The sequence below is a fragment of the Psittacula echo genome (genome assembly GCF_963264785.1).
Source record: "Psittacula echo genome assembly, chromosome: 15".
Taxonomy (NCBI): Eukaryota; Metazoa; Chordata; class Aves; order Psittaciformes; family Psittacidae; genus Psittacula; species Psittacula echo.
The window spans coordinates 7,871,922-7,897,437 of record NC_137751.1 but is presented as its reverse complement, the minus strand read 5'-3'; the positions used below and the strand labels follow the sequence as shown (position 1 = coordinate 7,897,437).

The 25,516-nt window shown below is 48.8% G+C and overlaps 1 protein-coding gene across 1 annotated transcript in view; it reads left to right on the top strand.

Moving 5' to 3' along the window:
* The window catches only part of NXN (nucleoredoxin), a gene marked incomplete at both ends in the record, with an annotated part of 50,399 nt that overhangs the window by 18,253 nt on the left and 6,630 nt on the right, over positions 1–25,516 (top strand). The window contains 4 exons of the mRNA XM_080630044.1: positions 17,914–18,031; positions 19,401–19,534; positions 19,948–20,048; positions 20,578–20,684. Of these exons, the coding sequence (XP_080486170.1) occupies positions 17,914–18,031; positions 19,401–19,534; positions 19,948–20,048; positions 20,578–20,684 (460 nt within the window). The remainder of the gene's footprint in view (positions 1–17,913; positions 18,032–19,400; positions 19,535–19,947; positions 20,049–20,577; positions 20,685–25,516) is intronic.

Below are 25,516 nucleotides of genomic sequence, written 5' to 3'. Positions count from 1 at the left end.
AGGAGCTGCAAAAGCTCTCTGCAGGAGGAGCAGCACGTTTCATATCAGCCTGGCAAGAAGAACCCCATCGGCTGTGTTGTTGAAAGGGCTGTGCTCAGCCATGCTCCTCCGGGGCTGTGCAAGGTTCTGAACAGGGCTCGCTTCAGTCAGCAGACGTTGTCAGGCATGCACAGGCAAAACCTTGCTCTAATTCACTAATTACAGAAATTCCTGGCAGAAGTTCCATGTGAGTCAGCTACAAAAAAATTACTTAGGAAAAAAAGTTGAGGTATAAGGCTGACTTTAGCACATAAGAAGAGAAGGCAGGGCTTTCTGTTAATCCAGCATTAGCCCACCGTGGCCTTGTCTGGAGAGAGTGGTGATGGAAGAAGCAGTGATGAAAGCTCAGGAGCTTGTCCCACCCTGCCCACAGCTCTCTGAAGCTGATGGTTTGGCAGAGGATGGATGGAAACTTCCCTTTGCACTGTCACAGGAGAGCTGGTGCCCAGTCTGGGAACTGGTGTGGCTCTGGCTTGAGTTGTGGCAAGGCAGCCCCTTCCCTGCCACCTCAAGAACCACCTGCAGGGGGTGTTCACAGCACTCCCTCCTAGGGAATCTGCCTCTTTTTTTTTCCTTTATAAACGTTGGATTTTATTTTATTTTTATTATAAAACCCACATAACTAATTTCCCTTGGAATCTTCTGCAGGCGTCTGCTCTTGAGTGTGTTTTGGCCTCCCTGCCCAGTGCTGGTTTGGAATCCCAGTCCCAGTGGTGGGAAGTTTTTAGAATTAATGCCAATTGTATTATTTTTTTAATAGAATCATGGTGTCTGCCTGTGGGTTTTAAACAAGCATCCTTAGCTTTGTGTTTTGCCTGCAAGTAGCCAGTATCCAAAGGGTGTGAAGCCAACAATAGCGATTCAGCAAGGATAGGGCATTTCTTCTTTGTAGGAAATGACTTTGTATTTCTTTTTGTAACCTTGTGTGCACCTCCCTGGCCCTGCTGCTGTGCTGAGCTGCTCTGCTCTACTGCAGCAGGCAGGATACGTGCCTTTGCTCCCAAGGGAGGTGTGTGGCAGCCCCATCAGTGAGTAATTTAAAAGTACACCTGGGGCATGTGAGTAGGAAACAGCCCTGCCTGGTGCCTCTGGGAATGGATGCATCTTTCTAGGGTTGACTTTTCAGCTGGGCAAAATGTATTTGCTTGCACTTAGCACACACTTGTGCTGAATTTTCTGCCTGCTCGGCTTCCCTTTTCACTTTTGTTCCTGGTTTTGTGATATGGCTCACAAAGTAGAAGGTAATTTTTCAGGATGTAGCACCATCCTTTTGATCCTGACCTTCCCCTTAATTCCTTACCAGGATTTCTTTTCTAATACAACCTCGCTGTGCTTCCCCGGCTGCTGTTCTCCCTCTCTGACCTGCTGGTGCAGGTTGTAGGCAGGAAGAGGAGCATCTCTGTGCACTGCTGTGCCGCTGAGGCATGCCTCACGGATACTGGCATCCTCCCTTCCGTGAAACACTGAACACAGCCTTTCCAAACTGCCCTGTCTTGCCCAGGAGTGGCTGCGATCCAGGACGGCTGTTTTCCCAGGAAAAACAGCTTTGCTGGGGTGGGCAGGAGGCTGTGGACAGCCCCTCACAGCCACAGGTGCATGTTACAGTGACTCTGTTGTTAAGGTGCTTCTCAGCATTTCCATTACAAAAACGAAGTTGCAGCAGCACTAAACTGTCTGAAGAGCTGCTGCTGTTTGGATTTGTGGGGCTTTTTTTAATACATGATTCTCCGAGGAGCTTTTAAGAGCATGCAAGTCCCTCGTGTCTCCAGTGTGGCAGTGATGAGTGTAGCACTCATCAGCTCTACTTTTAATAGTCCTTTTCCTTTTGGTCAGCAAGTTTTTATAGTTCATTTCCCTTTGATGGTGGTCACTGTCAGCAAAGAAGTGTGAAGCTGGTCTGGAAGGTAATAGCTGATAGATAATATAATGTATTAGTAAAGAAATGGGAAGCAAGCGGAAGACTCTGGTGGTGGTACCAGCAGGAATACCCAATGAAAGCAGTTGATTTTAGTGTTGAGGAAGGTCAGTATAAACATAGCTTTCACCTGCGATAGGAGAGGGAGCCAGTAATCCTGACAGTAGGTTTGTATCTGCATGAAGCTTCAGTAACTGAAAAGCCATCTATATACTATAAGAGACTTTTATTTATTTTCAGAATACAGGGCTTTTAGAGCATATGTTGGCCATGCAAGCTCTCAGCTTTGCCATAAATCTGTGTTTTGGCAGCACTTTTCCAAATGCCATATTATTGAGATAAGAATAGATAGGGGATTAAAGCAGAATCCTTTGCTATTTATGGATTCCCTTGGGGAATACGTTGTAATATTCTTGTGAATTGAGTCAAAGGTAACCACAACCCAATGCTTCACATGCTAAATCTCCCCTGTGGCCCTCCTGTAGACCTGCAGAGGGGGGAAAAGGGGATGTGGCAAGATACTTCAGCTTGCAGATCTGAAATAGTGTTGTTGAGGCTTTAATGATTTGCCACCTGTTGATTTCCCGGGATTCCCAACAGACTGTGGGACTCGTGCAGGTGCAGACTAGGAAAGTATTAATTATTTTGTGCTATTTGTAAAAGCGTCTTTCTGAAGAAGTTGCTAAGTCTTTCCCTCGTGCTTCGTAAGTGTCTTCACAAACTCAGGTCCCATGTATCTGGATGTCCCTGTTGGCACAAGAGCAGAGGCACAGGCTGGCTGCCAGCGTGCCAGACGAAGCTTGGAAGTGTTCAGTGGAGCTGTTGGCTCAGATTGTCCGGATGCCCTTCAGCAAACTGAGCAGCAAGAGCTTACCCGAGAAGGGCTTTTCCCTTCTTTTTTAGGCTTCTTTAAAAATCAGCTGACTCCGGTTTGGTTTCTACAGACATGGGAATTTCCTGGGTTTGGGTGTTTATTCCAGCTGCCTAGCCCCTGGGGTGTGTGTCTACAGGGAGGACAAGGTGTGCTCCTTGCCTGCTACGTGGTGGGGGAGAACAATGCAAAGACTGTGAAACTGATTTCTCTTACAAAGTTCTTGCTTTTTATTCAGAAGCAGAAGGTTTGTGCTTGGAATAGGGGGAGCTTCCTGCATCTCCTTTGTGCAGGGCTTAACACAGCCTGTGTGCTCGCTGAGGAACAGCAAAAATCAGGAGCTAGCGTATGGTCAGTGCATTCTTTCTCCTTTACATGCCTGTTTGATTGGGTAATACACGTGGCCTTGCCTTTTTGTTTACCTTAAGCTTTGTTATGACAAAGAAGATGGATTTTTCCTGGCTCTTGCATACACAGTATGTAAACCAACACAATGCAGTGTGTGAACTCTGCAGCGACCTGGGAACTTGGGTTGTTCTTTGATGTGCCCCGTTGACGTCAAATTGTTGTTTGGTGCCTGTGTTGTACCTCTGTGACTGGGAAGAACATCTCTTCTCATGCTTGTAGCTACTTGCACTGGTCACCAACATATAGGTACTTGTTTCAGATTACTTTTCCTTGAAATACAGGTATTTGGGAGAAGAGATACCTTTGGGGATCTCTGTCTCCACCTCTGGACCTGGTTAATTCTCGGAAATGATGAGCAGGGAGTCTGTCTGCATCTTCAGATAGCTTTGCTCTCCCCTTTTAATACAAGTTGCCCCTTAATCTTGGGATGATTTTTGTACAGGCTTTTCTTTGAGTCCTGTGTTTCTGAGCCCTTATTTCCCACTTAGGGAATTGAGTTTTGGATTTTTGTTGGGTTTTTTTTACCTGTGCATCCTAATTCCTGGGTGTTTTCTGTAATATAACTATGCTAGCTTGTCAGCAGAGACTGGGAATAAAAGGCTTTGTAGTGTGCTGCTTAGCTGGCTGTATAAACATGAAAGTACCAGGTTTTTAACTAGCCTGCTCACATGGCTTTCCTCTGCAAAGCTTTAGCCAAAACACTCTACTAGATAAAAGGAATGCTGAGAAAGTCCAGGTCAGGCGGAGATTGTCTGAGAAGGGGTATAACATTGATCTTTGCTTTAATTTTATTTCTTGTAACTTCTCAGGAAGAGCAGGGAATGAGGATAAATTAATTGTTTTCATCTCTTGGTGGTCAAAGATTGAGATGGATGATGCAGTGGGCTGCCTGGAAGAAGCTGTTAAAATAGGAGCCCACGTGTCTCCTCTCTCTTGAATCTTGGATGAAGTTGGCTTCATGCTTCCTGCTTCCTATGCGCTCTTCCCCAGACTCCTCCTTAGATATCTGAGCTGGTGAGTGATTGCCTTGAGTTTTTTGAGCTCTTTGAACTAGAGCTCAATGAGGTGTGCCTTGAGGCTGAGGCCTCTCATCGGTCACTTGCTCTTCACCTCTGAGGGCAGAGGTTTGCATCACGTGTGTCATTAAATGCACAGGGTTTGATGCCCCTCAGGTCACATCCCTCTGCTGCTGCTGGGGGTTTGCTGAAGCTGACACAGATCCGAAACCCGGGAGTTTCAGATCCAGGCATCATCCAGTAGAGTTTAAGAGTAAAGAAAGGATGAAGGAGGCTTTGGGTAAGAGGCAGCATGGTTTCTGGGTTCAGCCTTCGGGATTTCAGCGTCTTCATTTGTCATTCTTTATGCAAGTTTTCACCAAACAAGAGTTACCTCATCTGCATCCCAGATTCAAATCTGCAGGGAGAAGTTTCCAGGAAACTCTGGACAATATTAATCCCATTATGGAAGGGCACAGGAGGGGTATACTGCTGGGAAGTGGGATTTCTGGGCTGGTGTCTGGGGGAGTAAAGGCGCTGCACTCTTGTGGGGTTTGCGTGTGTACTGCAGCATGACCATGCTTTAGGTATTTAGTGAATTAAGTGGAGTCGGTTCATCACCAGAAGTGCCTGCGGGGTTGAAAATGCAAGACCCCTGAATAGGAGAAACGGTTGTGTTGAATCCACAATATTTTGCCCTGTTCATAAGAAAAAAGCCCTTTTTGAGGTAGGGCAGAAGCTGTTGCCTTTTGGCACCTGTGTACAGTGTAATTAGGACTTCACTTTGTATGGCAGAGATGAAGCTGCTGTGCTGGGGCAGAGGAGGAGTGGGGCTGGCTCTGCCCTGCCCCACAGCAGCTTCTGACCCTCCCTTGAAGCAGCTCTGCCTTGGCAGGTCTTCCTTCTCCTGCCAGCCTCTCACGGATGACTGAGAGGCTCCTGGCACCTTGCACAGTGCTCTCTTAATGTTGTCATTTTGCTAATGAGCATTTGAAGATGCTGGCTGGATCCTGGTGCAGGCAGGGATGGCTGCTCCCTCGTGTTCTGCTTTGAACATTCAGGCTTCAATGGGAATGGAGCATATGAGAAATGCTCAGCTTTGTATCCAATGAATGGGGCTCTCTGGGGAGCTGCAATAGCTGGAGTTGAGCTCTGAAGTACCAAGAGAATTCCCTACAGAAACACATCACTGTTATTTGTTGCTGCTGCTGAAATAGCCCTTGGATGGCATCCTTCATAGTGTCACGAAGCTAGAAAAGGCCTTTTTACTCTCTTGGCTCTTAACCCTGAGCAAGAAGTTTCAGATGGGGAAGGAGACGGTGGGTGCATGCAGGTTGGGTGGAGTGCTGGGCAGTGCTTCTCTGGTACATGGTGAGGGGGCTGCCTTCCTGCCTTTCCTGCCCTTTGGTATGCTGTGGGGTATGTGTTGAGCATCTGCCCTCTGAGAGAAACCAGTTTTGAGTTATAAAGTTGAAAAAAGAGGGAATAATTTTGCTTAATCATTTTCACACAGATCCACAGGCGTTTCTGCAAGAGCGAGCAGCATCTGGTTCAAGGGCAGCCTTGGCTGCTTTGAGCTCTCCTGCAGCTTCTGCTGTCTCTGTGAGAGACGGATGTTCCAGATGCTGTTCCCAGCAATCGAATCAATGACATGCTTATTCAGACTTCTCATTTTGTAAAGACAAAAAGAAGCAGATCGTACTTTTAAGATCATTTGAAGTATTGAGGATCTGTGAGCCTTGATTTTTTTTTTTCTTCTCTCCCTAGAATAAGGCACTACAAATCATTTCCCTATTTATGAACACCACTCAGAAAGCAGAAGGGAGCTTGCCTGCCTTGGTACCTTGGTATTCACCCATTCCCTCCCTCCCGCTTCTACTATCTGCAAGAAATACGGGGTTTTTCTATTGCAAACAGTAAGCATTCATTTTGAGAAGAACTTAAATGCAGTAATGCCCCTGTGCTCTGCCAGCTGCACAGGCTGTCCTGGTGCACGTTTTCTGGGCATCTCTGAACTTGTTTGTGTACATGGAAGAGTTACTGAGCGACAGGGAAGTGCTGGAAAGATTTGGGGATTTGATGAAAATGCAAGGCCACTGCCTGGTCCCTTCTCAGCTGCCAGCACCCATCAAAGTGAATGTGAAAATGGTCCCTGTGAGTTTGCTGCTGTGGTTTGCCAAACCCAGGCTTGTTATTTACATGTTCCCATCTATAGGGGTGTCAGTGCTGCCCAGCTCATGGTGGCTGGTTTGGTGTTTTGGAGGTGGAGAGGTGCTAGGAGAGACTGGTTTGCTTGCCAAAGACCCTGGATTTGGCAGGACCTCTCCCTTTGTCACCACAGTGAGTCCCATAGGAATGAGAGTCTTTAACCACTGCACCAGCTCTCTCATTTGCTGCCCAGGTTGATGAGCTTTGATTACCATGATCACCACTGCTGTGTTTTCCTTGGGATGCCGTGGCTATGTTTGGCTCCTGGCATACCCTTCGGCTGTCCTGGAATGGAAGTTTCTGATGGGGATCCATAAAAGCTACTTGCCAACAGAAGCAGCAACATCTTCTCTATCTCAAGAAGAGGTTGGTTGGTTGCAGGAGCACACCCCAAAGCCCACATTTGGCTTTTGGCAGGGTGAACATGCAGTGTCCAAGCAGACCTGTGATCTTGGCCGAGGTAGATGTCGCGGGTTAATTTTTGCCGTGTTTGGAGTTTGCACACTGCGTGAGGTACAGAGAGAAAACCTTCATAAAGGAGGCTGGAATTAAGCTGCAGGTTTTGTTCTCATTAGTGTAAAATCGTGAAATCTGGTGTTTCTGATGGCTGTGAGGGGAGAATTAACTCCTGGAGAAAGTAACCGGAGGATACTTAAAAGGCAAATTGTTCACATAGTTTCTTTAAAATTTGCATGACTATAGTGAAAGGTCATCGAAACTGCAGTCTCCTCCTCAGATCCCGGCCTGCCGGTGGCTGATTGGAAGAGCCTGTTGCTAAGTGTTCCTGGAAACGGAATAAAGATGAAGCAAGATAATTGAACAAGAAGGAGGGGAGGGGGGGAAGCTTGGAGCTCGCAGCCTGAACCACAGGGCTGCCAAATGAGATGAGTGTGTCGGAGTTTGACTCGGTGGCTGCATTTAATCAGTTCTGACCCAGGGTGGGGAACGGGTGACTGAGCCTGTAACTTTATGGCAAATCCTTGGAAAAAGCCACTTGGACACAAGCAGATGATTTACTTGTGTTTCCTGTGGCTTGTCCACCTCCCAACACCGTGCTTCCTAGCACTGAGGCTGGAGTGGGGATGGGAAGGCACACGGTGTTCCCACGGTGCTTTGTGCTCTTTTCCTGGATAAAATCTCTGTTCCTGCAGTGTGCATTTTGGTAGCCTGGGATCTACTTCTGCACTGTCAGTAACTGCAGACGGCAACAGGATAAAACAAGAACACAAACAAATCCAGATCTTGACAAAGGCAGAAAGCCTTCAACTCCAGATGACTTGAGGGGGATTTTCTGCTCGTCTCAGCTCAGGCTTCTTAGGAAACAACTGATGGTTGGTTTGTGTATTGCAGAATCAAATAAACCCCTGATGCAGCTCCTTTTTATCACTAAAAAGACAAGGAAGCAGAACTTCCTTCTTAACTTTGGTCTTTCTTTAGTTGAAGCTCTTGTAAGGACACTAGACTTTCTCCATCTCCATGGATCAGTTTCCTGGAAACAGTTTAAATAACTGTTTCTGTAGCGCTTTTTATCATCCCAGAGCATTTTTACAAACTCTGAATATAGTAACAGCTGAAACACAGCCACATCTGAGGAAGGTCCCTGCCAGTGCGCAGCAGTCTCCAGTGTTTTACAGAACACATGGTCGGCTCTTCCTTTTGCACAGAATCTCCCTTATTCTCACCATAAAGAGTCAGTCAAAAATGACCAAAAAGAATCAGCCAGAAATCACCCCAGATCAGCCCTCTGTGTTACCTCCTGGCTCGCCACTGACTTGAAGCCTTGGCAGCAGAGTGGGCTCTGGGCATCCTTGGCTCACTGAAGCCTGCGATCCCTGAGCCTCCCCCTCCAGCTGGGGCTGGCTGTCAGCAGAGGGAGTTAATACGCTGCATCTTATCTGACATTTTGAATGCTCCCATGGGATTCGTGGTGTCATCAGTTCCTGGCAGCAGCCTCTCGTTTCGCTGTGGCTGCAGGAGGGATGCCATGCCTGAGCCTCTCTCACACCAGGGATCGGTCCTGTCTTCCCAGTGCCGTATTTCATCTGTGTGCTGACTCACAGGCTCTCACCCCTTTGAGAAACTATATATTTGGTGACTTCTGTCAGTCAAGTCAGCGTGGAGCTGGAGCTTTTGACCTTGCTACTGATTAATCACTGTCCCTGTTGGTCTTTTTAATTGGTTCTGCAGTCACAAGACACACCGCTCAAGCCTTAAAATAGAGGGACCCCAGCCTGGTGCCTCGTTCCTGCCTTGTCGGTGGCTCTGGAGCCAGGGGCCTCTTGTGTCTCAGTGCTGGGTTTCATGGGATGGATTGGGTTCCCTTGCCTGCCCTGCACCTGGCCCACCATGTGTGTGCTGTAAACCCTACATCCCCTCGGCCCTGCTGCCTGACCAGGCTTTCCCAGCCCTGGTTATCCCCCCCACTCCCTCCTCTGATGGATTGCACTCACAGCGGTGTTTTCACATTTAGAGATTGGTGGCTCAGTGTCAGGCGGGTTTATGTTTCCAGCCCTTGCAGCCTTCGGGCCAAGGGGATGTTGTCAGTTTAGGGAGCAGGAGGAAGAGGACAAACGCTCGACAGGAGAATGTTTTCCAGGGGCCTGACCCGTTAACATCTGTCTTTCCTGTGTCATAAGTCAGGTTGATGGTCTTCCCTGCAGGGCACCCAGTGTTGCTGGCTCAGACTGCTGCATATCCAGGTCTCAGCTGTGTTACTGAGGTATGCAAAGAGGACACTGAGGCCCTGAAAGCACATCATCATTAATCAGTGGTTTAGCCCAGAATGGTTTCAGTGGTGGGATGTTTACACAGGATGGACTTTATGACTCCTAGATAAGTCCCTGTGAGCACTGAGGCTGTGGTGGGTCAGCACAGGCTGTGGAGCCCCATTGCACCCCAAGAGCCAAGGAGGAGCTGAGTGCTGTCATGGGCAGGGATTGCTCTTCCCAGCTGGAGCTTGAGAGCACCTGGATCTGGTTAGTTCCCAGTGTATTCTGACCTGAGTGCGGTTACAGAGTGAATCCCTTGAGCTGTGCTGCCCTTCCGAGCTGTGAGCAGAGCCTGTTGCCTATGTTACATGGAAAGCCCAGAGCTGCCCCGGCAGCGTGGGCTGTGAGCAGGCGCTGAGGCTGTGGTTATGGCCTTTTTAGCTCTGCAGCTGTGTAACCTTTGCGTGAAAATCCTCCTTGGGTTGCAGACCAGGAGTGCTGCCAGACTGAGATTCAATACGGTCAGCTCCGAGACGCTGAGCTGGATGCGGCTGTACGGAGAGCCAGAACAACCAGTGCACCCTCTCCTGAGATTGACAGGAGGAAGGTAGTTGCTTTTAAATAGTCTGAGTATTTGCAGTGATGCAAGTGCTGTGTTGAGGGGAGGTTGTTGTAATGAAGTGTCTGCAGTGATGCTATGGATGAGCTGTTGCATTTCAGATGCTGCTTAATGAGGTTTCCCATCTAGTGGGTGCATCAACAGCAGTGGGCACAAGCACATGTCTTGGTAGTTTTACAAGGGTCTCCCAGGTTCCTGGTCTGGGGATGTTCTGGTGCTGGTGTGTGCCAGAGGTCACTGCTCTTGAGGCATCCTGAAGCCCTCATCCCTCTGGGTGTGTTAAAGTGCTAACAAATACTCTATTGTTTTCCAGCATTTTGTTGGTCTGATTGTTTAAGGTTCCCTTTTGGATTAACTGCTGAAAACAAAACAGAAACCACACTAATACCTCATTGTATGCATTCAACAAGAAAACTAATCGACGTTTCCCTGCAGATTTCAAAGGCTTTTGTGTTTGGTGGGAACTCTATCTAAAATCAGGGCTTTTCAGAAGTGTTTGTTTCTTAATGATCCAGGATTGTGTGGCGGTTGACCTCGAGATTACTACCAGGGCTTGAATGCAGCTGCCTCCGAGTGAACGGTAGCAGCAAAAGCAAAGGCAGTGGGTAGGAAACCCAGGCTGTGATGTGCGAGTGTTCTGGCAGCTGTCCTGCTTCCAGTGACAGATGAGACTTGGGACCAAGAGAGACCCTGAACTTCGATTCAGCGTCCCAGACTGCCACCCCACCCCTCGCCTTTCCTATAAACAGATGGAAAAATATCCCTTCCACATAGAGAGAGGCAAAGTATTATTTTTTCTCATTACCTTTGTGTTTACATAGCTATTTCTTACTCAGTGCTAGTCATCTGGGGGCATAATTTATAGGGGCCGTGTATGTATGATACACTTCTACATATGTCTTACGTTTTTCCCACAAACACTTTAACTCCCTCTGTCCTCACTGCTCTTTCTGTGTTTGCTTTGCTCTCTTACTGACCAGGAAAGCACAAAAAAGCACCATTGGAAACAGGTAACAGAAGGTGGGTTGGAGGTGCTGGCAGACTCCCTGGGCTCTGTACCCATCTTAGTGCAAGCCCTGGGTCCCCGTTCTCCTGAGGCAAAGGGGGAGTGCTTGGCTCAAAGCAGAACCACAGGGAGAAGAAATTATTTATGGAATATCTGGAAATGAATGGAGGTGTATTTCCTAGTCATTGTTACAATGCTGCACCCCTAAATTCTGCATCGTTTCTGGACTGTTCAGTACACTTTGAGGAGCACCTTGAAAAAAAGAGGTTTATAAAAGACATCCTTGTAGTGTTGATAGTAGCCCCCTTGTATCAGATCAGCCTGTCTTGTAGCATCCTCCCGGCATGATTTGCTGCCTGGGTTGTTATCTGTATGTTTAGACAAATGCTACTTTGCCCTGATTCTGAGATCAAACCAAGCTGCCAGCCCAGTGCCTCCTGGAAACTTGTGTGTGTAAAACAACCAGGCCACCTCCCGTGTCTGCTCTGGGCCCTGGGGCTTTGCTCTCCATAGATCATGTTAACCACTCTTCAGTTCTGCTCAAATTAAATGTTTTCCTATCAGATGTGGGCTGCGGAGGATCCAGCCTGTCAGCCTGCGTGTGCATCAGGGGGAGATGAGGCAGCCGGTGCTCTGAGCCAGGCATTTGATGCTTTGCCCTCAGATGAAATGCTCAGCTCACAGTCGGTGGAGGGCTTAGCCTGAGAAATTGCAAAGGTCAGTGGTGCCAGTGCTGGCGACCAGGGCGGTAAGAGGAGGAAAGTGGGCAGAAGTGATGGGGACAGGAGGGCTGGCCCGGGTCCCTCACCCTGGGGCTTTGGCTGTGGTTCTCAGGGGAACAAAAAGCAGCCCTCCGCGCCAGCGGCCGCCTTGCCAGAGAACCCCGCAGAGAGGATTTCCTTCTGCTTCAGCTCCAAAGCTTTTGCTGTTGTGTTTCATGGTTGGGAAGAACAAAAGCCCAGGGTTGCAATCTGGCTCCTGCCAGGGTCTCCCCTGCTCTCCCTCCCTCCAGCTGTGTGGCAATGAGGACAGCAGCAAGCTGAACCTTGCTGTGCCGGTCTCCCACCAGGGAGCTGCCCCAAGGAGAGGATGGAGGTGACAAGCAGGACCTGTGGCTTGATTTGTTTTATTCTGGGGGAGCATCCACAACGGGTGCTGCCAGGCTGAGTTCTGGGGGAAAACTGGTCTTAGGGTTGGGTTTAACTGGACTTTCTCCCATCACAGGCAGTGTAGGAGCAGAAGGAAATGGTAATGCAGCGGCCTGCGCCATCAGTCTCAGCTGTTCACATCAATCTTATTTATTGCAATTCCAGATCCTCCCACCTCAGCTCATTAATGTTCTCAGAGCAGACATCTCTCTCACCAGTGTATTTTGTAATTAGATTTTGATTTGTTTTCAGAGAGAAACAGCAGCACAATAGACGTTAATTTATCCCAAGCCTTGCTCGGTCTCCTCCATGTCACAAGGTCAGGCCTTGGCATGTACCATCTGCCCTCAGTGCCTCCCCCCACTATTTGGCTGTGTGTCATTTCCATACCGCATTCCCCTTCGGCTGAGGGGGTTCCCTTATGCCTGAAGGGAAAGGAGCAGTAAGGGAGGGCTGGAAGAGGAGCCTTTGCCCAAGCTGAGCTTGAATCGCAGGGACAGGCGTGAACTGGATTTAAATCAACAGGGCGAGGGAGCAGCCTGTGCTGCAGCTTTGTGCCTGTTGTCTGCAGAGCCTGCGTGGCCTCTGGTGCTTGTAAACCCTTTAAGGCACGATGTAAAAGCTGCAGTTTAATACTGTGAGCGAGTGAGGACAGAGAGGTCCCCTGCAGTGCTGGACTGTGGGAGTGGAGCAGTGGAGATAACCATGGATGTCTCACCAGCCCGGAGCCAGTCTGTGTGGCAGAGCTGGAGGCAGAGCTGGGCAGTGGGCTCTGCTGGTCCCTATGGCCCTGGATCAGGGGTGATTTTCCATCTGAGCACTGCCCATGTGTTCCTCAGGCAGACTTCATGTTTCAGCCTATGGCTCTGGAATGAGAGACTGGCAAGAGCTGAGCTTGTGTCTGTAATGGAAACCCTGCTGCTCTCTTGCATAGGCTCTCATGGGGCTGTTGGAAAATGGGGTCTTTCCAATGCCTCACTGGAGGAATTATCCAGACCCTGGGGGTGTTGTGTCCAGGGATGGTTTTCTAGAAGAAAAGAGGCTTTGTGTTTCATTTAGCAGAAAGCAGCAGCTCTTTTCAGTGGGAATATGTTCATTATTGCTGAGGGATCTGCTTCTCAGTGTCTAAACCAGCTTTGCCTGGCTGTTGCTGGTCAGAGTGGAAGTATGGGCTGCAAGATGGGCAGTGTTTGCCCTCTGTGTCGCCCAGGCAGAGGTAGCTCTGTATCCGATGGAAGATGGAGGCATGAGAGCTTTTATGGTCCAGGCTTATACAACAGCAGTGAAACGCAGCCCTTGACAAGGCTGAAGGACCACTTCTCACTGGCCAGGGCTCATTTCACTGCAAGCAGTTGTGCTTTATCTTTGCCAGTGTTAAGTGCTGCATCTCAGGATTTACGTTAGTAAGTAAATGTGACCAGGGCTGATAAATCAGTCAGCACAACCAAAAATAGCGCCCGGCAGCTGTTGGAAGTAGGGGATCCCTTCCCTATGAGTACACGCAGAGCAAGGAGGGGATTTCATCCACCCCGGCTGGGTGCCAGCTCTGCACAGAAAGAGCCAGGGGCTGCCAGGGAGACCTCTTGTCTGACACCTTTATCTGGAAAAATTCCTGTGGCTGTCTGCAAACTTCTCTCCAGCATCCATCTCAGCCAGGCATTTCCCAGTCACCAGTGCAGAGAACAGCTCTGCAACCAGTGCCGAGTGCTGCTGCACAGCGGTTTCCAGGTCCTCCAGGACGGCATGGTGATGCTTTGTGTAGGGATAAGATTACTGGAGGAATCTGGTGACTCTGTTTTTTCCACTGGACTGCTGTACTTGACCGCCTGCATAGGAGCCAGGGAGCTTTCTGTGAAGCTGATCAGCCTGTATGGCATCTTGCAAGGGGCTGTATTTCCCTGCTTCTTCTCCAGCGGGCATCCTGAGGTGTGTATTGAGTTAGCAGGCGTGCAGCCTAGACCAGGAGCGAGGGCTGCTCCAAGAGGATCAGCTGCTTTTGGGCTGAATAGTCCATAGATTATTTCCACATCTGTGTTAGCTTTGGCTTGATCCCACGGATTTGCAACAGCTGTTGGGAAGCAGAGCAGAGATCCCCTCCTTAAATGAATGATCAAATCCTTAGAGTGTGGAGTATGTTATTTCTATGTCATCCTCTTCACGGCAGGAAAAACAGCTTCTAAAAGTTGCTGAGGCAGCGCTCTGCCCTGCTGCCTGCCTGTCATCCCATCATCCGTGGTTTCAGACCAAGTTGTAATTTGCTTTCTGCATCCCACGCCCAGCCAGACACAGGATCCTTTGCGAGGTGAGTGGCTCTGCTGCAGGTTGCTTTTTTCCTCCTGGGCTTTACTTTCTCTGTGGACCAGAACCAGCAGATGTATGCTGAGCAGGACTGAGGAGTAACTGGACATGAGGAAGAAATTCTTTGTTATGAGGGTGCTAAGGCGCTGGCTCAGGGTGCCCAAAGAAGCTGTGGCTGCCCCATCCCTCGCAGTGTTTAAGGCCAGGTTGGACAGGGCTTGGAGCAACCTGGTCTAATAGAAGGTGTCCCAGGCTGTGGCAGGGCGTTGGAACTGGATGAGCTTCCAACCTAATCCATTCTGTAATTCTATGAGTAGCTTGCCTCCTTTCCAGAACCTGCATGTGTACAAACCCTTGGCAGTTTACTCTGAGAAAAGCTAACTGGTGCAATAATTTGCCACAGGACAGGTTATGTCATCCGGGGTCCAGAGGCTTTTGGTGGTCATACGTCTTTGCTGGAAGCTGCAGTTCAGCTGCAAAATAGTGGCATGGTGTGGGAATCCAGTAGTGAGCTATCTTATCCAAAAAGCCCAGCTAAAATGAACCAGCCCGTTTCCTATCAAGGTTCTGCTTGTTCCAGTCAGACCTGCAGTAAAATGAGCCATCAGGCTTCCCTCAGAAGCATCTGACAGGCTTTGGAAAGCCAGCTCTGGCTAAGAGGGCCAGGGCAGTGGGAATGGTGGTAGATCCTGGCACTCGTCCTGTAGCACATGCATTTCTCATTCCCCTCAGCTTTCTTAGCACACAGGGGAATCATCAAACCAAACTGATCCCACTTGAAACAGCACATTCGTGTGCTTTCCGATACAGACAGCAAAATTAACATGGTTAGTGCATCAAGACCACTAATTTCCAGTTCAAGCCTTTAATACCCTGGCTTAAAATGACAGCGCAGTTCCAGTCATCTTACGTGCAGTTGTCATGTTTGCTTGTTGGTGTCATATGATGAGTTTCAGTGATAACCCAGGCAGCAAATACATAGCAAATAGTAAGCGTGGCTCAGCAAGTATGGAGCTCTGAAATGTTTGGCATAACCTGGGATGGTGGGTTGTGGTGGCTGCAGCTTTTGCATAGATGAAAGGTAAAACCTTGCAATTTTGATTGCTTTTTCTCTTTCAAGGTGTGACTGAGCATAATACAATGATCATTGTGTTCTAGTCTCAGAGGATGACTCTCATCATCCCCTGGTGATGGACGTGCTCCCCCAGCCACAGCAGATGTTACGTTGACCTTTTTTGATGCTTTTCAGCCTTTCAACACACGCCTAACTTCATGCTTGCTGGAGGCGTTCTCTTGTGGACCCTCAATGATGAGTTAGAAGTGGCAGCCCTCCATTTCGTGGGGACGGAGTATCTGGATTGCAGATTACCCATACAGTGGATGTCTGGGCAGTCAAGACCCATCTCTAGTTTGGGCCAAATGGGCCTGATGCTTATAGGTCCTGAGTAGACCCAGGGCCAGTTGCTGGCAAGAGCTGCCATGCGTTCTGGACCCCGTAGACTGCCTGGAGCCAGCCATGCACTGCTTGCTCCAGTGCTTCCAGCGACAGTGGGCTGGTTTGGTCTTACCCCTTACCTGGGGTGTCCCAGGCCATCCCTCTGAGCGCAGCGAGTGGATGCAGCCTCTGGGCTCGGAAGTGCAGACCCTGCAGCTTCCCCAGCCAAGCAAAACTGCCAGGACCAGCCGTGGTGCCCCGGGGGAGCTGCTTCTGTATACAAAGAACTTGGCAAAATGAAGTGTAATGTAAGCAACTATTTAAACAGAACGATCCAATTGCTAGTTGTAATTTCCTCATTGTTTGCAGCACCCTCTTAAATGCCTGTGATCCTTATAAAGAGCTTTTCCCCGCCCTTTAAACTTCACAGAAATGGATTTTACCTTCTGTGGTTTGAACGTGCTCATTGTGAGGAGGCTGGTTTGCATTTAGTATAAATTCTGATTTTTTTCTCTTCGTGCCCAAGGCCATTTGGTTTGTGAATTAGCATTGTGAATGAGTTGGCTTGTCTCAAGAAATCCATCTATTGGAAATTGAAGGCTGGTGGCCAGGACACACAACCTTGCCTCTCTCTAGGTCCTAGGAGATGAAGGTTAATGAAGTGCTAGATCAATGGTAGCACTTACCTTCAGACCCTAGAGTGTTTGCTGACACCCTTTGCAAGCAGGCTGACTCAGGCCACTCATCCAGATCTATCTTCTATAAAAAGGTGTTTGAAGAAATACCTAATAGAGTGACATTAAAATCTGAATGTGGATGTCTTTCTCCCTGAGCTAGCTCTCTGGTGAGATCTGCACATTGCATCCCATTCCTGCCTCTGCCTGGTCCCCAGATCATTCCCATTCAGGAAATGGGATTGCCTCTACTTGGGAATCGGGGATGGTGGTCCACAGAGTTATGGCCTCTTCCTCTGAAAAAACACTTGACTCCAGTTTTTATGTGAGATACTGATGGAAGCAACAGCATGTTGTGTGTGGGTTTCTCCGGCTCTTGTGCTTGAACCCATGCTGGTGCTGGGTGGGATTCTCGGTGGTCTCCTCCTGCCCTTCTCCTATGGCTGGGTTTTATTCTTCAAGCCTGAGCGAGCTGTAAACACCCAGAGCCCGAGGGGCTTTTCAGAGCAGAACTTGGTGATTCATTTCCTTCCCCTCTGGCTCTTGGCTATGGTTTGGCTTTTGTTTAAGGGTTCGATAATTCACCACTGGGCTGTTTAGGTTGAAATGCTTGGAGAAATGTAAGTCAATGTGGTGATTGCAGCAGCTCCTCTGTGCATGGCGGGGAGACCGGCTCCTCTGGCCTCAGCCAGCCCACCCCTGCAGGCTGGGCTGTGCCAGAAGCTGCTGTCGTCTTGTTCCTCTCCATCCCAGTGAGCTTCTGTGCATGGGTTAAGCTCTAAATTACCCTGTGCCAGAAGCATCTGCTGAGAAATGTCAACCCAGGAGCATGTGACAGAGCACTCAGTCACTGCTGCTCCATCTAGCTGAGCTCGTGCAGAATGTGATGACTGGCAGAAGGCAACATCTAGACCAAGATGCCCAAACCATGGCAGTCACATCTGCATGGCTTCTGCCCAGAGCAGGGGCAGTGCAGGGTGGATGAGCTGGGCTACATGGCCCAAGACTGATGTTAAACCCATCAATCAGCGCCTGGGAGCAAACCTGGGAAGCCCCAGTTGCAGAAGAACCATACCCCCATGTGTTGGCCTTGTTTTCAGTGTGGCTGTATCTTGGCAGGGGTTGCTGGTTTGTTTAAAGAACATAAAATGTGAGGGGAGGAAACAGCCAGGGAAGCGTTACAAATTGCTTCAAAGGAGTGGCATTGTATTTGTGTTTACAGTGTCTTCTAAAGAAAGACCTTAAAGTATGGTAAACATTATCCCTATTTTACTTGCAAAGAGGCAAATGCAGCAAGAGTTGAAGCTTTACCTGCACTTGCAGGCAAGCCTGCAGGAGATGTGAGACAAACAGTGCTCTCACCCATGGTACTGACAGGATGGTGTTGATGGTGAGGGTCTCGGTGAGCAATGAAGGTCCAAGCTGGTCCTGCGGCTCTGAAAGATGCCTTCACACTCATTGCCAAAGCACCAGCTCTGTTTCGTTGCTGAGCTCTGACCTCTAGTCTGAAAGATGTTAAGACTCCAAAATTCTCCTCTTCATGCTGCCAAGTTTACCTTTCTTCTCTCCCCTGCCAATCTCTTTTACAGCTGAAGCTGTGGAACAAGTACAGAGTCTCCAACATTCCTTCCCTAATATTTATCGATGCCTCCACCGGGAAGGTGGTTTGCAGGAATGGCCTCCTGGTCATCCGAGATGACCCAGAAGGTAAGACCTGGACTCCTGTGTGCCACAGAAGCTTGGGCACACAGCTGCCTCTTCATTTCAGTTCCTTCTGATTTGCGTTGGAGGCGGAGGAGGGGGGAAGGGAAACAAGCAACTATTGTCATACTTAACTTAATTGAGGCACTGTATTATTGTCAGCATAAGATTTTCTGCATCGTTCCTGCCAGGTCTTGTGTTTTGGTTTTGCTTGTTGAAAAGAACAAAGATTTCCCCTCCGGGATTTTTGTCTGGAGTGGTAATGAAGAAAAACTTAGACTAAGTGAAACATTAAATATGGATATTTCCCTGATGAAGGGACATGGATAGACAGATTGAGAGCCCAGACATTCCATATCTTGGGAGCAGAATCGTTCCAGAATGCTGAATGGGACTTTATGACTGACATCGCACTCAGTTAGGATAACGAATTTCCCATTATTTACAAATGCAGCAGAAAAATGCTACTGTTCTCCATTTCTGAGGTTTAGTGTGCTGGGAATTGATGTTAAATCCATCTTCTTCCAATTTGCAAAACCCAAAATGAGCAAAATATGTGCCCTTATTCATGGACCCTGCAGACCCATCATTCAACTGCTGTAGTCTGTCCATGCGCACGTATTAATGGCTTGACGTTCTTCATGTGATAGATACCAAGCATGGTGACCAAGTCTTTAATTCAGGTGGCAGGAATTGTACAGCAAGTACACATTGTGGCCTGAGCCATCTGTGATGTTTCTTCCTCTCTGGCTGAATGCATAGATTGATTGCTCTGGAGCTGGCAGCAGATGATTTGAAGCATGTGTTTGTGTGTACACACACATGCTTGCTTTGGGGTGCAGAGGGTTAGTGTAAGTTGAGTTTATATGTGTGTATATGTATGCATAAAAATATATCTATAAACTGTCTTTTACACATATATAAAGTTTATAAATAAGTATAAGTATGTATATAAAAATATATGGTTAGTATCAGTATAAGGTAAACAGTCTGACTGCATTCCTGAGCACGTACCACCTTGCCTGCGTGCTGTGATTACAATAAATGCTGTTGATAAGGAAAAGATGCCTCATCAGGCACAAAACCAGTGCAGGCTTCGTCAAGCCAAAGGTGCTGTGACTTGGGCTCACGTGCAGCCACCCTGTGAGAAGGAGGTGGCTCGAGGCAGAGGAGTGGTGGTGCCTGACAGCTGAGTTGCTCTTCATCCCCCTTGAATGAGGATAAACGCCAGTGGGATTCCTCAGATAGGATCCCCTGTATCTTTGCAGAAGGTGGGATGTTTTTCTTTCAGTGGAACTTTCTGAAACTGTAAAAGCTGCATGTACATGTTGCTGTTTCATGTTTTCTTTCCATCCCCATCCCAACCCCTCCCCAGGTCTGGAGTTCCCCTGGGGGCCAAAACCCTTCAGTGAAGTTGTTGCTGGGCCTCTGCTAAGGTACAATGGCCAGACGCTAGACAGCAATGCCCTGGAGGGCTCTTATGTTGGGGTCTATTTCTCTGCACACTGGGTGAGTAGCAGGTGCTTTGCAGAGCAGTCGGAGTGAGCTCAAGGGTGCTCAGGGAATCCCCCCTGCAGCTCTTGCTGCAGAGCTCTGTGGGAAAGTAAAGACATTGGGCTGGTTGGTGTTGAAGCTGTTAAGATGCTCTGGTCATTCTGGCAGAAGCTGCAGCATTGCAGTGGCCTCTCACCCTCAGCTGGCCCTTCAGAAGGGAAAGAGTGATCAGACTTTAAAAATGGAAGAGGTTTTGTTGGCAACTTAGAGGCCATAAACCTCAGCCACATTCAGGGCTGCTGTGCAGCACTCCAGCAAAGATGAGGTCACATCTGTCTCTGCATGGTCACTAGGTCATTGGAGCTGCTGGATATGGGTCTGGCCCTGTGGAGCAGATGGTGTCCTCATGCATGTGTTGTGTTTTGCAGTGCCCACCGTGCCGAAGCCTCACAAGGGTCCTGGTGGAATCATACAGGAAAATCAAGGAGGCAGGCCAGAAGTTTGAGATCCTCTTTGTTAGTGCAGACAGGTAAGGAGGTGCTAGCACCCTGTGCAGGCAGAGCTGGCTGCCCCCAAGCTGGGAAGCTGTGAGCATTGCTGGTTCGGTTTGAGGAGGAAATTTGATTTGGTGTAGAGCAGGTTGGCTCTGGTATCAGAGGGGCTGCCTGAGTCCTTTGTCCTCTGCCCAGTGGCAAAATGCAAAGAGGGGTTTAGCAAGGGCAGGGGTGGGCTGAGAGCAGGCTCTGTGGAGCAGCTCTGTGGTTTGTAGGTCTGAGGTCTGAAGGATGCTCGAGCTGCTGCTGTCACCATAGGTTGATATTCAGATACCTTGGAGAGTTTGAAGTGTTTTATCAGGCAAAAATGCACCCTGGCCCCCTTCTTGAGGAACTGGCAGCTTCAAATTTGGTCTGGCTCTTTCAGGTTGTTTCTGCCAGCAGCCCTTACCAGTGGGCTTTGGTGGAAAGGATAAAGGGCTTTGCAGGCCAGGTTTTTAACAAGAAGTGAGAGCCTGGCAGGCAGAGGGGCACTTAGGTCCCATGCCCTCTTCCCTTGCACAGGTCAGAGGACTCCTTCAAGCAGTATTTCAGCGAGATGCCCTGGGTAGCTGTGCCATACGCCGATGAGGCCAGACGGTCACGCCTGAATCGACTCTATGGCATACAAGGTAGGAAAGGCTGCACTGATACACAGCTCTCCTTTCTGCTCCTTCTGTTGAATATTTGTAATGTCTCCTCTTGTTTAACTAAAATACAACCCAGCAAAGCAAAGCACAGTGCCCCAGGCAGAGTCGCTTCATGTTTCTGCTCTCCACAAACTCACATTCCTACCACCTGCCAGGCAGGCTGTTAGTTGAAAAAAGGACTTCCATAAACAACCTAATTCTTCCTGGAAACTTGGAAGCTGTTTTTGGCTTAGATGTTTTTTGCCTAATTACTGATTTATTTATTTTGCTTTTTCTTGAAGGTTTAAATTTCATTTTCTTGCTCTTTTGTGTAATGCAAAGGCAGGCCATCGTTCTCTGCAGAGGCTGTGGAAGGTGGCATCTGGTTTATGTTAGTGACATGAATTACAGAAGAGTGCGTCTTTGATGTAAACCATGGCCTTGGTTTTACTGTACGTGCCAGTGCCAGAATTCCAGCAGCCCCGGCTGCTCGTAGAGGCAGGGGAGAGACTCTTGTCTGTCTGGGTGGCTTCAAAGAGTCGTGAAGATGATAAAAGCGCACAGCAGCCCTCCTGGGGACTGGCACCTTGTTTCTGCAGGAGACAAACTGCAGCACAGAAACATGCAAGGTGACTAGCTCACGAGGAGGTCTTACGTCTGTGCGTATAGTTAAAGCATCCTGCTGCAATGTGCCTGTTTCTCATCTGTTTCTGTGCAATATTTGTCAGGTGGGTTCAGGCTGGCAGAGTGTTAATATGGTCTGCAGGGAAGAAGGAGTGTTGCCAAAGGTGGCCAAGGGGCTGGGGAGAGTGATAGGAGAAATAATCCCTCCTTGGGGTCCTCTCCAGACACCTTTTCTGGCATGAGCTCAGGTGCTTTCGCTCATCTCTGTTCCCTGACCTTAAACCAAGAATAACCATTTGCCTGCTTTAAATAGCCATCCGTTTGCTGCTTAATTACCTTCCCATGAGGCAAGAGCTTTCCAAGTTCATCCGTCTTTTCCCGGCCTGCTCACAAACTGGTTTCGGCTGAGTGCTGCAGGACTGCTGCCAGTTTCACTGGGACTTCGTGTGAATAAGGTGTCCAGACATCTATACTTGAGCACCAGGCATGCTGTAGCCAGGGAAACAGTGACAACAGCTTTCCCTCCGACTCCAGCCGCTGGCTCCTTAAATGTCTTTCTTCACTCTGTGCTGACCTGAAAATGTAAATATTTGCTGTTCCCCTGCGCCCTGACTCCTTCCTCTGCCAGCATAGCTCCCATGTTACCCCTGTGTTTCAGCTGCTGTCCCACAGACTCTGACCCTGGGATTTGGGCATGTTTGAGTGCAAACCCTTCTGCTTATCTGTGATGGTTTTCCTCTAGGGTGGTAATCTCTCCACAAGGATGAACTGTGATCCCACAAAGTCATGTTGAAAAGTGGAGGCAGGCTAATTTGCACCAGTGCAGGAGGCATTGCTATCCCACCACCTCCCTTCCTACCCGGCTGCTGCACAGGCTTTGCAAGGCTGGGCTGGGCTCTGTTTCCCTGTCATGGTCCACGGCAAAGCAGAGTGATGTGGGGAGGGTGCTGGGGCACCAACAGACAAGAGAGAGGGCTGGAGGTGAACCCTTATGCTGCTCCTTGGAGCTCCAGTAGTCACTGACCCCTACACAGGCAGCAACTCGGGATCCTCTGTGCTGACTTTGGATTGCTCGCCTGTTTGCAGTCAGGCTTTGGCAGCAGGCTGCTGTGCCAGCTGTTTCTGCAAACAGGGCTGGATGTCTTGGGCTCATCCACCTCAATGTCAGATCAGGTCCATATAATCTCATCTGCCTTTTCCCCGGTGCAGGGCTCTGATGCTGCCAAGTATTGTTGAAGCCCCTTTTGGAGCTGCACCTATGCACCAGAGAGAGCATGTAGCCCATTCAGTGTCCAGGTTGCCATCCTGGTGGTGCACATAGGGTGGTTTCTCTGACGTTATTTGGAAGGCTGGGAGCTGAAACAACAGAAGAGCTTGTCTTCCCTGACTGCTTTAAGTTGCTGAGTGGTGGAAAGCAGTAAGAGAGTCAAATCTCTTGTTGTTTTAGTCCTGTGTTGGCCTCCACAGCATTCAAAAACTTGGTATGAAATAGAAGTTGAGTTATGGGCCTTTATTTGGGTTTACTTGAATGCCTCCATTCATAACCCATGTGCAGTCAGTGGGCTGTACTGTACCCACCTATATTAAATTGCTTCTAGGTGCAGCACTATCTTGAGAAAGAGCTACGTCTTGTGGCGTGGCTGCTTAGAAATAATTCTCTGTTGTGCAGGCAGCTCCTGGTCTGCATGATCCTGCCTTAGGTGAAATCCCTGATGTTACCTCTGCTTCCAGTGAGATGGGGAGCAGTCATAAATTTTACGCTTGGATAGGAATCAACCCTTGTTGTTGTGTATCTTGGGGCCTACAGGAAATCTGGAAAGGGACTTCTTTTTGACAAGGGCCTGTAGGGACAGGACAAGGGGGAATGGCTTTAACCTGCCAGAGGGGAGACTGAGAGGAGCTCTTAGGCGGAAGCTCTTCCCTGTGAGGGTGCTGAGGCGCTGGCCCAGGGTGCCCAGAGAAGCTGTGGCTGCCCCATCCCTGGCAGTGTTCAAGGCCAGGTTGGACACAGGAGCTTGGAGCAGCCCGCTCCAGTGGATGGAAGGTGTCCCTGCCCATGGCAGGGGTTGGAACTGGATGAGCTTTAAGGTCCCTTCCAACCCAAACCAGTCTGGGATTCTATGATCTTAGAAGACCATTCATGAATATTCATTACAGACTCTGTTGCATCTCTTTGGGATTTGCAGTCCCTTGGGGGAACTTCCGAAATTCCTTTGTTTCCCTCTCTTCTCTGTGCTTTAACCCAGACACCCAAGGGTCACTCTCACAGCCTGCCTGGTGGGAGCAGCCTGGTTGTCACTGTTACAATAGGATTCTCCTACCAGATTTCTGGAGCTTTCTTCTGAAAAGGTGAAGAAAGAGCAATAAACCCATCACGCATCCTGCAGCTGGCGTATTCCGGGGGTTCGCTTCACATCAGTGTTGGTTACTCACCCAACAGACTTAATGCAGATGAGATTTCCATGTCGGATATGGGGTTTAATATATAAATATGTAAATGCATTGCCAGGTTCAGTAACAAAGCATTTGGCCCCTGTGTTTTCATAAAATGTTAGCCCCGTGGGAGCCGAATCCATTTTCTAATGCATAAAATCAGACTGAGCCCGTCTATGCTAATTTTCATCTGAGCTAATACAATATTCATTGCAGAGTATCTTATCTGTGATTCTTCTTGATAAGTAAATTCTCGTGTTATGACTCATGGCAATTACCAAAGCCCCCAAAGGCACTAAAATAACAAATAGTGGCTCGGATGAGAAGGGATGGGGAGGAAATAAGGGGGTTAGCAGGTGTGAATAAAGTTAAGGACAGTTTCCCTTGCCTGGCTGATCTGTGTCTCATCCAAAGAGCATGTGTTTGCTAGGGGAGCAGTAACAAGGTTTGCTTCAGAAGACAAGGATGATCCTATGGGATGCCGCTGTGAGCCAGGTGATGCTCTGTCCTCTGACCTCTGGGTCTCAGCCAGGGATGTGCAGGAAGGAGGCACAGCAGTGATCCTTGGGACTAGGAGCAGATGGGTTGTGACAGCCTCACCCTTTGCCAGGCAAGTCCAGAAAGGAAACTAGAGCTTTGTGGCTGGTGAGAAACATCTCATGCCAGGGTAGAAGGTGCAGGGATTGACCTGGCACATGTCACTCACCTCGTAACAGGCTGAAAAGCCAGCCCCAAGGTTTCTGATGTGTTACTTTTATTTCCTGAACATGCTAAACCCAGGATGAATTATCTTAGAGAGTCTTTGTTTTCTGAGTCAGTTTTGTATTTGCAGTTGGAGGTTTTCGTGGCTGGGTGCTTTGGTGTTGCATGTTTCTGCACACACAATCTGGTGAGGTCGGAATGTTTTGAGTAGTAAATGAAGTCCCTGATAGCGGTGAGATCGCACTTGCAACAATCTGTGTCTAAACTGAGCCCTTGATTTTCCCAGATCAGCAAAGCTCATTTCAAATCTCTGCTTTGGTATGCTGCACTGTTCAGGTTAGGCAGGATACTGAGATGAACCTACTTTCCTAGCCTGTCCCTCATGTATAATGCAGGTCTGGAGAGGACGGAAAAGCAGGTATTTGGGGCAGGGCTGGAAATCTAAATTAGGATATAGATCCGAATCATGTGTGATGCTGATCACTGACTGCTTCTCCTGGCTTCAGTAGTTCTTTGTGCCTTGAAGAGTAGGGCCAGAGTGAGATTTCCCAATTCCTTCTAGTCTGTTTAACCCATCCCTGCCCTAGAGCTATGTTGATACCAGCAGGTAATGAATAAGCCTTTTTGTGACACAAAATGGTTTTCTTGGCATACCCTTAGGACTTGCAAGCCCAGCCATTGGGCACGTTCTTGCACTGCTGCAGCCCCAGCCTGGTGCTTGCAGCCCCAGCGCACAGTGCCGGCAGGAATGTGAGCAGCTGGAATGAGGGGAATGCGGCTGCTCGCCTGGACCTGCAAGGCAGGCGTGGGACAGACAGATGGCCATGTATTTCCTAGAGAAATACCTAGAATTCAGGGGGCTTGTGAGTAACCCACTGTTGTACAAACATGGGAGCACAGTGCCAGGAGTCTGGTAGAGGCAAGCATGCTGGATTCCCCCTGCACAGAGAATGGCTCTGCAGGGTATTTCTGATCAACAAGCTTTAAAGTGAACCTTTGGGTGAGGGCAGGATGGTTTGAATTGCCTGGGTTTGCTGGTTGTGGCTTGGGGGATGTTGCTGGGTAAAGGAGGAGAT